At 36.6% G+C, this 14,018-nt stretch overlaps 1 protein-coding gene across 2 annotated transcripts in view; it reads right to left on the minus strand.

Annotated features, from left to right (window-relative positions):
• clcn1a (chloride channel, voltage-sensitive 1a) overlaps positions 1–13,913 on the minus strand; it is a 31,749-nt gene extending 17,836 nt beyond the window's left edge. The window contains exons 1-7 of one of the 2 annotated variants that reach the window (XM_048202071.1): positions 13,683–13,909; positions 4,113–4,401; positions 3,898–4,029; positions 3,158–3,286; positions 1,735–1,868; positions 906–983; positions 590–668 (exon numbers count right to left, since the gene is read on the minus strand). In XM_048202071.1, coding sequence (XP_048058028.1) covers positions 590–668; positions 906–983; positions 1,735–1,868; positions 3,158–3,286; positions 3,898–4,029; positions 4,113–4,401; positions 13,683–13,733 — 892 coding nt within the window. In that variant the 5' untranslated portion in view covers positions 13,734–13,909. Of the gene's footprint in view, positions 1–589; positions 669–905; positions 984–1,734; positions 1,869–3,157; positions 3,287–3,897; positions 4,030–4,112; positions 4,402–13,682 lie in introns of both variants that reach the window. The other variant, XM_048202072.1, reaches the window with a different exon arrangement.
• Between the last annotated feature and the right edge of the window lie 105 nt (positions 13,914–14,018).

The following is a 14,018-nucleotide window of genomic DNA, read 5'->3' on the forward strand; positions in this document are numbered from 1 at the left end:
TGTTAGATTTATACTTAAAACAAAGTTTGACAGTGATGTTTAGACATTTTACTGGCAAACAAACATAAATATCTAGTTCAGACATGAAACTCTAGAGGGTGAAGGCTAACAGGTCCTTTACATTCTGCAAGCAATTACATCATTAACACATGGCACAAGCTGATTGGCCTCTGCTAATCCTGTAGCCAATGAGATTGCTTGCTCAACATTTAAATAGTCTGGTCCATTGTTTGCTGTAATCTAGTCCTGCAGCATGCTATCAGAATTCCTCTGAAACCCTCCACCTCCCCCAGATCCACCTGCCTAGATCTGCTACGGGATTTATGTATGTCTATTTATGCAGCACCAACATATATTACATGCTTAAAGCAACATGTCTGTATATCTATATAGTTGCAAGTACATAATTGCTTCACAGCAGCAAAAATCAACAGCTGCAGTAGTGTAGCAGATCTTGCTCGCCAAGACCAAAAACATTGCCATATATATTCAATTACATGCTAAAATTGTTCAGAGTGTTCTCATGTTTGAAATACTGATTAAGATTAAGAAAAAGGTAGAAAATGCTTTATTGCACCATGCACTTTACCTCCAAGAGGGGTTCCAAAACAGCATCCAACCCCTACAGCACAGCCCACCGTGAGGATGTCTGTATAACAATATGGGCTCTACTGACACAGAGGCATACAAAAAAGGGAAGTAGACACAGTTGAAGGTAGAGGTGGGGGAAGGTAGAAATTATTCTTGGTAATATAAATGCCCTGGATGATAAATCAGCACTGTCCTCAAAAATAATGTGTAATAAAAAAAACCTGTCCTGTCCCCTGAAGATAAACGAGCATTCAGCATTTTATGAATGGAGATGCCAAATATGCATTGCAGGATCTCCATGCACTTCTGCTTACCTGATAGACTCCAGAGAAGAAAGACATAAACTTGCTGAGGACAGCTGCACAGATACTGGCTATGTGAACAAAGGGACCCTAAAATATAAAAATAGCACAGTTTAAAGGTTAGCATCAGATGGGGATGAGGCCAGTCTAATTAACCCAACTGGCAGTCACATCCACCAAATCACTGTACATTTTGTAAATATGAAAGGGCAAATTGTGCCCCTGTAGACTGGGTAAACCCAGTCTGATCTGCCGGCGATTTGATTTCGCCCGGCAACTCAGTCTGGAAACCCGTACATTCATTTCTACTGCTCCTGTTACACTTTTGCAGGAACCAATCACAGACTGGCTTATCCACCTTGCTCGCTATTGGCGGTATAACACAATGACGATAGAGAAGAGACGGCAAGCACGATCGTCAATCCAATTCTTTTTAACCTCTCGACGATGCTGAATGACTTCTTTAGTTTAGCAAACAAATCGCTCGAGTGGGTGTAAATACCGATCACTTTCATGTTTTTTTTGCACAACCTGCAAAAATTGTTCGATGCCATTGCTGCTTCTGCAAACCGCTGATCAATGCTACAAACCAATACAAACTAAACCTGTCTGGAGTTTTCGCGTCGCTCTGCAAAGTAAGTCACCCGGATCGTTGATCTGATTGGTTGAAGGACTATCCAGTTGCGTGAATAATGCTCGTTGATCATGCCTCTTGTGCAGTAGAAAAGTATAGCAAACTCCCCAGACCAATGTTCAATTTTAAATTGAGCTTGGTCTGGTGATAGCCAGACAAGTGGCCCTGTGTATGTTACACGAGACTGCAAAATCAAATGTGTCTCACCTCTTTGCCAACTGGCATACCACTGCCCAGGCCAGCAGTGAGTCCCACCACCTTTGCAATAAATGCCTTGAGTGTCAAATACTCCTTCAGCACAACACCTCTGAGTATGGTTTTCAGCTCTGGAATACCAGAGCCTGAGGGAAAAAAATAAGAGTTAGAAGAGGAAAGAAAAATGACAAAATAATCAAATGAATTATGAAAAAAAAAAAAAAATCAATGTGAAAGGCCTGTAAACATGATAAAGAATATGAATCACACACACATTACTGTATATAGAAAATACAGCTGAAACTGATCATGATGAAATCTGCAGCTTTGTTTTCCAACCTCTTTCATCGACAACAAACCAGAAATGTGTTCCAACATATACTGTACTTCTTTAAAAAGGGACTCTTTCTGTTTGGTTTATGGTTATGACTATGGTAGTGTAAGAATATAGAATCTAATTTTGAAATTCTGGAAAGCTTTGTAATAAGTGGGGAATGTACCAATAAAATGTAGAAAAAGGGGAACCAAAAAGAAACCGATTAATTGATATATAAGATATATTTTGATTCATTACTTTAAAGTCGGCATCAAATCAAAATTGACAATTCTTGTTTTTTTATGGAATATTACTACATTTATTATAAAAGATTTATCTGTGTACGTAATTATTTGTTTTTCACATGCCCTCATGAGCTCCACCTTTTTGCAACATATCTTCTCTGATGACGTTTTTTTGGCATGAGGGCGGGACAATCTGTCACTCACATGACATCGACCAATAGCAAACTACAACCATCCAATCACATTTTTAATACCTGCCCTACATTTTTTAATGTAGGGCATGACTTAAAATGATGTATTGTCTGTTCAGAGCTAGCAATGCCCTACATTTATAAGTTTCAGTTTTACAAGATTAGAGAAAATCACTCCCTGTAACCTGCATAAGCACCCATGGTTGGGAATAAATGATCTGGATGGATAAACCAGCAGGTGGCATTGTTGAGTAGTAAACAGTGTGAAGCAGTTACAGTAGTTAAAGAAAAGGAAAATATGTGGCTGGTATGTTTGAGGGGCACAGAATACAGTAAAGGTGCTTCCAAGAGATGGACACAGTGTACGTAGACACTTTAATGGAAACTGAGATTATATAAAGAGGCGAGATCTAAAATTAACTCACTAAGCACCTAATGTCAGCAAAGAACCATTTGCCACAAAAGGCGGAAAACTAAATGATTCCTTTGTTATAGGAATAAAACTATATGTTTTAGTCTCAACAGGTGAGACAAAAACGTAATTTTAAACCCTGGGTAAAGCTAAAAGATCTGCAAAGAATATAAATAGGATATAAAGAAAAAAATTTAAAGAAGGTGTATGAAAAATAATAAACAAAATATATATAAGTTAAAAAAAAAAGGGGAACAGTGAGACTACACACCAATGGCCTGAGGAGCGACCAGGTGACAGAAGAGGGAGGCAAACAAGATGAGCACCATGGGATAGAAAACCCAGACCAGGTATTGCAGTGGGATGTTCCCCTTCAACTCCCCATAAAACCACTTATAGGCTGAGAAACACAAAGAAGGACAGAAGTGATGGCGCATGTGAGGTAGAGAAAGAGGAAGACAAAAGCAAGCCGTGTGGAGAAGTTTTAGAAATGAGAATTGGAAAAACATGGAAAAGTCGCAAATGTATATGGATTATAACATTTGCAAAAATAGAACAGGTTTTCAAATGTTTCAACATCGGACAATATCTTTCAAGGGACCCCCTTTATAAAATATAAATAATATATGAAAAATATATACATAAAAATAGAATATATATGAAAAAAGACCCATTTTAAATATAAAATATTATATAACCATTTTGGAAATATGTGTATATAATTAAGAAATAATATATATAAATAAAAATATAATATAAAAATACCCATTTTACACTGTGAAAATATTTAAATTATTTGCTAAGTATATTCGAATATATTTTGCTAGATATATTATAATATTTTTTGCAAGTGCTAAAACTCCAATTTTAAAACCCTTGAAACAGAAGACAGAAATAAGGGAAATTAAATTTGACTTTGAATAGCTACAACATATAAGCAAAATTCATCGACAGAATAATAAGGCAAATGAGAAGGAGGCGGTAGGTGGGGAATTCTGGGTAGTGTAGTACCTTGTAGACTCTTGGCACTAGCATAATCCATGCTCCAGCTAACTAATGCCATGGTAATACCCAACAACACCAGAAAGATCCAGTCTTCTCCCAATTTAGAGATGAGGAACTTTTGTACTCGTGCCACGCAGTCTGGGAAAATATTACAGTTTATATCAGATTACAAATCTCAAACATATTTCATATATCCTTTTGCAAGGCTCATTATTATTGACCTCTGCACTTGGAATAGGAGCGCCGTTTCTTGAACGAGGAGGTGTGGCCCTGCTCCTCCTCCTGTCTGTCATGAATGCTCCCTATCTCCAGGTGATGGTGGCTGTGACGGCGACTTCGGCTGTGACTCCGCCCATGGTGACTGTGATGGTGGTGCCCATGGTGGTGATGTCCATGGTAGTGATGTCCATGGTGGTGATATCCATGCTTTTTTCGCTGTCTCTCCATCAGAAGGCGAGTGGCTTCTCTCCGCTGGGACCCACCAGGGTGCTCTCTGTACTCTCCATATAGCTGATAACAGAAGAAATAACAGGTTTTTAGGTACTAGAACTATCCCTTTAGATAAAACTAAAATTACAAGAAATAAAATAAATGTTAAATGTAATAAAGATTAATAATGTAATAAAATTTTTTCATTTTCATTCATTGAAACTGACGTACTAAACTAAACTAAAAACTAAATAAAAATTATATTAAAAAAAACGAAAACATTTTTTGGCAAAAACAAAATACTAAAACTGGAAATGAAAATGGATAATAAAATAATAAAAACAAATTCAAAATATTAATAAAAAAATGTAATAGTAATATTGATATAAATAAAACTGGCTTACAGTTACCAATTAATATTATTTCCTTCTACAACACACAACCGCTTCAGTGCAGATATGCAAGACAAACCACTGTTATCCTTTCAAATTTGTCCAAACAAAATACATTTGAGAATTATTTGTATGTGCTTTTAATATCGCTTTTAATATTCCTCACCAGTGTGTCACATATTAACTTTTTTCTTTGGGAAAAAAAAGTAAGATGTCACCCTCATCTTCAAAACAACATGATGCATCCGAAAGGTGACAGAAGAGAGGGAGTCCAAAAATAGAGGAAAATCTTCTTGACGTGCTTCGAGTAAGTCCACTGGCGGAAGAACAGTAATCTACATTTAGATTTATAACCATATGGATAAGATCCAGACATCTGGAAAACACATTTCTTCAACACGTGTCTTCATTCCCACGATTTCTCTAACACACACATGTGTCTGGTTCACTATCCTTGTAGGGACTCTCCATAGACATAATGGTTTTTATACAGTACAAACTGTATATTCTGTCCCCAAACCCTAACCCTACCCCTAAACCTACCCCTCACAGAAAACTTTCAGCATTTTTACATTTTCAAAAAAACACTTAGTATGATTTATAAGCTGTTTTCCTCATGGGGACCAAAATAATGTCACAAGTAGGTCAAGGATTTCGGATATTGTCATCTTTGTGGGAACATTTTGTCCCCATAACGTATGGTATACCTGAGTCTCACACTCACACACACATACACACTGTGATTTGCCCTGAAAAAAACAACAACTCTCGCTTAAATCTATTAAATGAGACAGATAAATGACAATTTTAATTTGTAAATCTCAGTTATTCTATAAACTATTTAACAAAAATCCTAATGATAGGGACAGAAAATTGGATTGGGATATAATGTTGGCTGAACCTGTGTGCCTGTGAGCATAATGATGGTGTTATGTTTAATTTATTTAAAAGCTTTTAACCTAGTATGAAACAACTTTTACACACTTTTCTTTACATCAACACCAACTTCAACTTGTATGTAATATACTGTAATTTGTAATGTCGACTTATGGCCTAATAAACGTTATTTGCATTAAGGAAGTGAAGATGTAAAGAAGTAAATGCGGATCTGACAGAAACGTTAATAAGCAAGTTAAGAAATGTCTGTGGCTCTTTTATTTCAGTTTATTCATTTATGCTTATGCAATGTCTCATACACAGTAATTTTAATGCAACAGAACCATGTAATTGCTGACAGTAGCAAATATAGTTCCCTTTCGTGGGAACTATCGACGCTACGTCAATGACGTAGCGTCTCGTTCCTTTACTCAGGGAACAAGGGTTACATCAGTAACCCGAGACGTTCCCTTTCGTGGGAACTATCGACACTACGTCAATGACGTAGCGTCTCGTTCCCTTACTCAGGGAACAAGGGTTACATCAGTAACCCGAGACATGCCCTTTCGTGGGAACTATCAACGCTACGTCAATGCCGTAGCGTCTCGTTCCCTTTCTCAGGGAACAAGGGTTACATCAGTAACCCGAGACGTTTTTCCACATGCTAAATCTTATACAGCTGATGAATGAATCTCATTTTAGAAATGTAATGATTAAACAATAAGAGTTAGATTTCAGTCATCTAACTTGAGAATAACATGAGACGAAGGTTGAATCAAATAAAGGTGATAAACATGCAGAACTTGTCATCTATCCTTTATCAGCCCAAAGAAACACTTTCTGGCCAACACTGCAGTACTTCTAATGTTATTACCTTTTTACCGCTGACAGCGCGTGTCGGAAATTAAACTCCCATTACCCATTACTGAATTACAGCTACCGAAGCTTCCTCAGCACTTTTACACACGGTGATATGAACAGTAACAATAGCGTCAATTTTATCATATCAATTCAAGCCTGAGTCCTCATGCTTCGGAAGTGTTTGCAAAGTGCAGAAAAATGAAGAATGCTGAAAACAGCATCTTCTCAACATGTTTGAAAACACAAACCACAACACAACGCAACACAAACTCTTCCAGGCCTCAGCTACAACTACAGTGTTTGAAGGCGGGTCAAAGTAGATGTTGTTCACAGGCAGCCAATAAAGACCACAGGCTGGCATTATGCAAATTTGTTACAAACCTATGTAGGTTCGTGTAGGAAGTAAGACTGGAATTACTGACGACTCATTTTATGCAGTTTAAAATCGGTTCTTTCTTTTGGGAGACAATAACTCCATTTATCATGCGCTTTGTAAAATTTGTAGACGTTTTACATTCACAAACAGTTATATTACATACTACATGACAGGTAATATCTGAAAAAAACATAATATATATAAATGAATATATATATACACATTTAGCCCATTTGCTCACCATTTAACCTTACTGCTATCTAGGAGTGACAATTAAAGAGATCTCATTTGTGACTTTAGAAATAGCTATGAGCTAAACTATTATAATATATCAGGCTTAAAACCATTCCTCTGTGGTTTATTGTTTTTCAGAGAATATTTAACTTGTGTCTGTATTTGTTACTATTTGCAGTTCTACTGAATTAAAGCGCTCACTTTCAGCTTTGGAATGGGCCCATGTAGATGATAGGTTTATCATGTATCTCTCTTCCTCATAACACATCTCTTTCATTCTCATTCCACGCATCTATCCAGTTACTTTCACCCGTTCCCACAGTACATGTAATCCCTTGCTTTCTCCATATTTCACCCCCTCCTTCCCAGTCTGCTTCTACACCTTACAGGCTTCTACACCCCCCCCCCCCCCTCCCCCTGTGACCCCCTGTCCGCCATAGATTGGAACTACCCCCTTTCTATCCAGGGCTTGTAATACTAGCCGGCGGGTTAATAATAGCTTTGGTGTGACCCAATGATCATAGCCACACTTCCCCACACACCTCTATGTGGATCTTTCTTTCTTCCAATTTGTTCATCTGTCCCTCAAGGACTCCCAAGGAAATGTTGGAAACCTATTATCAGACAACACTGTCATGCTAACTAGCACTGGAACACTAACAGCAAATGTAGTGCTGAGGAAATGTGTGCAGCTTATGCAGCATATGTTAATCACTATCATCAACAAATAAGTGATTCCTATCAGAAAGTGCTAATGTGCTCAAGCTAAAGTGCGCTGGAAGGGGTATTTGGTGGCATTCTGCTGTGCTTTAGGTCATGCTGATGGCTGTATGGGAATGCTATCAAGGCAATTGTAATGGTGTCGTCACATGATGTTATGTAAAGTCATATGTAATTCTGTTGAAGGTCTTCTAAAATAGACGTTCTTCCCATGCTGTGATGACCACACTTGTCAACATATCCCAATATGCCAGGCCATTCTGTTGAGGCTCTTTCATTCAGTAACTTTGCTAAATGTACACTTCAATAATACAATGCAAAATAAAATAATTAAATAAAATGACTGCGTGTGTGAAACGAGAAGTGTTGTTAACAAAAAATAAAACTATTCAAAATAATTTCCAGTAATTTAAATTAAATTAAATATAAATATGAGATGAAAAACTTGCCTTGCAACTAACAAATACATACATTTAAAGGTGAAGTGCTGAAACCAAAACAGAAATAAAAATAATTTAAAGTTAAACAGACATTAAAAATAAAAAGAACATAACAAAATACAGCTAAAGCCCTGTTTGCACCATCTGCGAATAAACAGCTCGAGAAGCTTCTGTGATGTTGGTTGCAACAGCAGCCATTTCTACCGAACTATCCAATTATATCACGTGATCAGAGTCTACAATCCCACTAGCTGTCGCTGCATAGATTCTCTGCTCATTTACATTGTTGAACTCTCAGAAATCAAGAGATCAAACAAAAATGAATAACTTCAAGTTGTTTGTTGCTGCAAATCACTGTCAGTGTGAAGCACTCTCTAGGTGACCCATAATCCAAAATATGCTTATTGATAGAACATTTACACATGTTTTCTCATTCAATCAGTGTTGAACATACTGCTCAATAAATCACAGTGACATGACTCATAAAAGATGACCTCAACTGCATACATAAGAAAGCAATACTACCTTGTTTATAATACACTCTAACCACACTGATGCTCTCCTATGACAGGCTGGGTTTAAGGGATACATTCATAATTTATGATTGGGTTTCCACTTACACTACCATTCAAAAGTTTGGGGTCAGTAATTAACATATTTATTCAGCAAAGATGATTTAAATTGATCAAAAGTGACAGTAAAGACATTTACACAAAAGATTTATATTTCAAATAAATACTGTTCTTTTGAACTTTATTAATCAAACAGTCTTGAAAAAAGTATCATGGCAGCACAAACACATTACTGTCATGAAACTCTAGATGGCACAGGCTGATAGGTTCTTAAAGGGGTATCCCATAATTTACTCACCTTCAAGCCATCTTAGGTGTATATGTCTTTCTTCTTTCAGCAAACACACTCAGAGTTATATAAAAAATATCCTGGCTCTTCCAAGCTTTATAATGGGAGTGAATGATACATGAGATTTTGAAGCCCAAAAAAGCACATCCATCCATCATAAAAGTAATCCATACGGCTCAAGGAGGTTACTAAAGGCCTTCTGAAGCGAAGCAATGCGTTTTTGTAAGAAAAATATCCATATTTATAACTTTATAAACTGTAATCACTAACGTCCGGTAACGGCCTCTGGAGACCCCAACATCCTGAGTGTACATTCAAAATGAACAGCACATAAGGGTTAATATAACTCTGATTGTGTTTGCTGAAAGAAGAAAGCCATACACCTAGGATGGCTTGAGGGTGAGTAAATTATGGGATCATTTTCATTTTTGGGTGATAACTACCCCTTTAACTCAATCTGCTTGCAATCATGTCATACTCAACAGGGCACAGCTGATTGGTTCCTGCTGTTTCAGTAGCCAATGAGCTCACTGCTTATAGCAGTGCAGCGTGCTTAAAGGTGCCATCGAATGAAAAATTGAATTTACCTTGGCATAGATGAATAACAAGAGTTCAGTACATGGAAATGACATACAGTGAGTCTCAAACACCATTGTTTCCTCCTTCTTATATAAATCTCATTTGTTTAAAACACCCCCGAAAAACAGGTGAATCTCAACATAACACCGACTGTTAAGTAACAGTCGGGATCATTAATATGTACGCCCATCGTTTCTTACTGTATTCACGGAGAAAAGAGTCGTCGCTATTTTCATTTTTAAACCCTTGCAGTCTGTATAATTCATAAACACAACTTCATTCTTTATAAATCTCTCCAACAGTGTGTAATGCTAGCTTTAGCCCGTTAGCCATGGAGCACAGCCTCAAACTCATTCAGAATCAAATGTAAACATCCAAATAAATACTATACTCACAGGAATCGATGCATGCATGCAGCATGAACGACGAACACTTTGTAAAGATCCATTTTGAGTATTATATTAGCTGTGTGAACTTTGTTTATGCTGTTTAAGGCAGAGCTTGGGGGCGGGGGAGCAGGAGATTTAAAGGGGCCGCACACTGAATCGGTGCATATGTAATTATGCCTCAAAATAGGCAATTAAAAAAATTAATTTAAAAAAATCTATGGGTTATTTTGAGCTGAAACTTCACAGACACATTCAGGGGACACCTTAGACTTATATTTCATCTTTTGAAAAGGGGTTCTAGGGCACCTTTAAAAAACCATCCACTGTCCCCAGCTCCAGGGGCGGATCTGCCACTCTAAGAAAAAAGCATTGCCACCCCAGATTTATCCCAGTATAAAATATAAATTTAAGAAGTGTTTTCTGTATTGCATTTTAGCAGCTGCACATTAATACAATGACATCAAGATGTACCATGAAAAAAATCTGCTGCATGTCTGCTCACACTGTGTAGTCAGCTTCACTAAAACATGACTCTTATGAACAGGTTCTTTTAGAAGAATCAAATACCAGTGTAGCCGAATTCAAAAACAAATTAATTGTTTTTTCTTTATTTATATATAGTATTATTTGACACAATGCTTCTCATTGTTTATTTTGACATGCGCCGTGTACCATAACTATTTGTGGTGCATGGATTCTAAATGAAATCAATAAGATCATCCCAATCACAAAAACTAATAGCAGAGTTAGGTAAGAATCTAATCTTTAACTAGATGGACATTTTTATTAGACAAACTTTATGATGGCTTGACAAGTTTTTTTTTTTTTTTTTTTTTTTTTTTTAAATTTAAAATAGTTTGAAGGTCAGGATAGATAGAGAAACAGATAGTCGGCTGTTCTGGGTTGTTGATCAAGTGTTGCTAGGTGGTTGCTAGGGTGTTCTGGGTGACCTTCCATAATGCCCACATAGACATTTCCACCTCAGTTAAGAAGTGTTCAGTCTCAGTGCTTTGATATTTTGATATTAGTTCACCCCAAAATGAAATTTCTGTCATTAATTACTAGTTACGGGTTGTTCCACACCCGTAAGATTTTGTTATTGTGCATTATTCATGTTAGGTTGAGCTTCTGCTCAAAATGGTAGTTACAAAGGCAGTCAATGGAGGGAAATCTGACAGCATTCTGTCATCAAAAAGATGTCTTCCGAAGATGAAAGAAAGACTTACGGGTGTGAAACGGCATGAGGGTGAGTAATTAATGACAGAATTTTAATTTTGGGGTGAACTAACCTTTTAAACTTGATGCACTAAAACTTGTGATTTATATATCATCCAAGTAGCCTGCCTCTTTTCTATTTCTTTTCTGTCTGGTAATGATAGACCTACTCTAGCAAGCTCAGAGACATTTAGAATGTGTTGATGTATTTAATAGATAGTGTCTTGGTGCCCTGAATATTCATATTTTGTTATTAGGGGCCCAAACACCTAAGGTGAATTGGACTCCTAATAAATTTATGGAGCTAACTGCAATTTCTAAACTATCAACCATTTCATCTCTAAGATCAAATCTGTGATATTAATGTAGAGGAGGAAACCACAGGATAAGGAATATTTTAAGCCTAAAGTTGCCATCACTTTGAATGGAAATAAATGCATTGATCTAGTTCATTTGTATAATATGGTGTACTGACAGCATAGTTTTATAAAAAAAAAAAAAAGTGTACATATCTGTGAAATGCTTATAGATCATTAAATGTTTAACTTTTATAGACCCTAAAAAACATATTTTCAAGTTGTCAGACATGATTAAACGATTAGAGAAAATTTTCAAAATCTTTTTCAAGATAATATACATTATAAAATCTCTATGAAACACCATTGTTATATGAATAAACTGCAAGCTACACATATTATAGAAAAAACAAAGAGAAAAAAAATGAAAAGGGCCTTAAGATAAATGCTTTAGATAAAGTTTGGAGCTGCAAATTATATATTCACATTAATTTGAAACTGACCTGACATATGACATGTGATTCATCTAAATTTAAATGTTGAATATGAGTCCACACTTACACCACACATATTATTATCACATGCCTTATGACAGTAAACATTTTTGACTTCTTATTTAATTTCACACTAACAGTAAGTGTTCTCTTTTGAAAGTCAGTTGGCTTTTTTGTCAGCGGTGTGTTTTATCAAACCATAACTTTCAGTCAAAATTCAAGTTGGACTTTTCTCTAAAAAACACATCATAAGATTAATTTCAGTTGGATCGCTAATCATCCACAGGAGCCATTGGTGCTTGGATCCCGATGATTGCTGCTTGCGACTATATTTTGTTTTTAATCATAGTATAGTTGTAGTATAGATGATTAAATATAGATGATTGAATGCTTGTTTACTTTGGTTTTGCCACCCCTCACAGTCCTCATGCCACCCCCTTGCTACCCAATAAAATAATTTCTAGATCTGTCCCTACCCAGCTCCACCTGTATAGATCTGCTATGGATAATTCATGTATGTTATATTGTACAGCAGCAGCATGTCTTTCTTGCTCACAGCACTGTGTCGTGTATTTGTTGGCAGTAGCAAGTTGCGTACTTGCTCTGCAGCAGCAGCAAAAAACAGTAGCAGCAGAAGCGTATTCGAAGACCAGACACATCAACATATCATATCCATTACCTATACTCTGAGAGTTGTCATGACAGACCGGTTTTCAACATGAATAATAATAAGAAATGTTTCTTGAGCAGCAAGTCAGCATGAAGATTTCTGAAGGATCATTTGACACTGAAGACTGGAGTAATGATGCTGAAAATTCAGCTTTGCCATCACAGGAATAAATTACATTTTAAAATATATTAAAATTAGTTATTTTAAATTGTAATTTCACAATATTACTGTTTTCACAGAGACTTAGTTTATGCAATTTGGGTGATTATGTACATTTGGGTGATTTTTCAATTAGTCTTGTCTTTAAATCTAGAAAAAAAACTATTTATATTTCTTCTATTCATCATCTATGTTAAAACAATTATCACATGTCTCTGATTATGGTTTTGGTCAACCTTTAAAAAAAAAAAAAAAACTTGTTAGAAAAAGTACAAAGTAGACTTTCCCTGATTTCAATACTTTCATGCAGAGAATTTAAAAGTCATGCTCAAAACAGAAATTAAGAAAAAGTGATTAAAAGAGACTTAATACTGACCTATACTTTAAAACTAGAATGATTATAATAATAACAAAAAAATTGTAGAGTCATTTTAGGCGACAGAAAAATTCCATAATTGAAGAATCGTTCATTTTTATAGAATGGACTGGGTTTTTGTCTTAAAGAAAAAGTTGCACTGCAAACTTATTCAAAGAACAAAAAGAGGCAGTACAGACCTCCTCAGATAAACGAAAGATTGAGTAAACAGCTGCACTTTCCCGCGAGTTCTGCAGCAGCATAGTGACTCAGTCAGTACAGATAGAAATATACAAGTCATGCAGAGATTGTGCAACATCTTTGACATCATAAGATTTAAAATGACAGAAGAACAGCAAATCACAACTGTCTAAAGAGTAACCAGAAAGAAGAAAGGGTGAAGGGAGATATAGAGAGAGAGAGAGAGACAGAGACGGTGACTGACCACGGTCTGCTGGTATCTCAGAGCCTTCCTTTGCGACGCATCTGCGGCCATTGACACACTGTCACTGACCCAAAAATAAACCGCCTGTCTGTCTTAGCATTCCCACCCTGGGGTGGCACGGACTGAGGGAGAGAGGGCACACGCAAGTTCTCTCGCTCGATCTCTCTTTCCTGGCTTTACACATGCACAGCCATCTCTCACACACACCTTCTCATGTGGTGCAAAACAGCAGTCCAGTTGCCTAACTAAGCTCCGCGTGCATACATGGGTTTATGAGGACGTGCGTGCGCTTGGGGCACGGACATGCGTTTGTGTATGTGTGTGACAGGTTGTGAG

The sequence above is a fragment of the Megalobrama amblycephala genome, linkage group LG9, assembly GCF_018812025.1.
Source record: "Megalobrama amblycephala isolate DHTTF-2021 linkage group LG9, ASM1881202v1, whole genome shotgun sequence".
In the NCBI taxonomy this organism is placed as follows: domain Eukaryota; kingdom Metazoa; phylum Chordata; class Actinopteri; order Cypriniformes; family Xenocyprididae; genus Megalobrama; species Megalobrama amblycephala.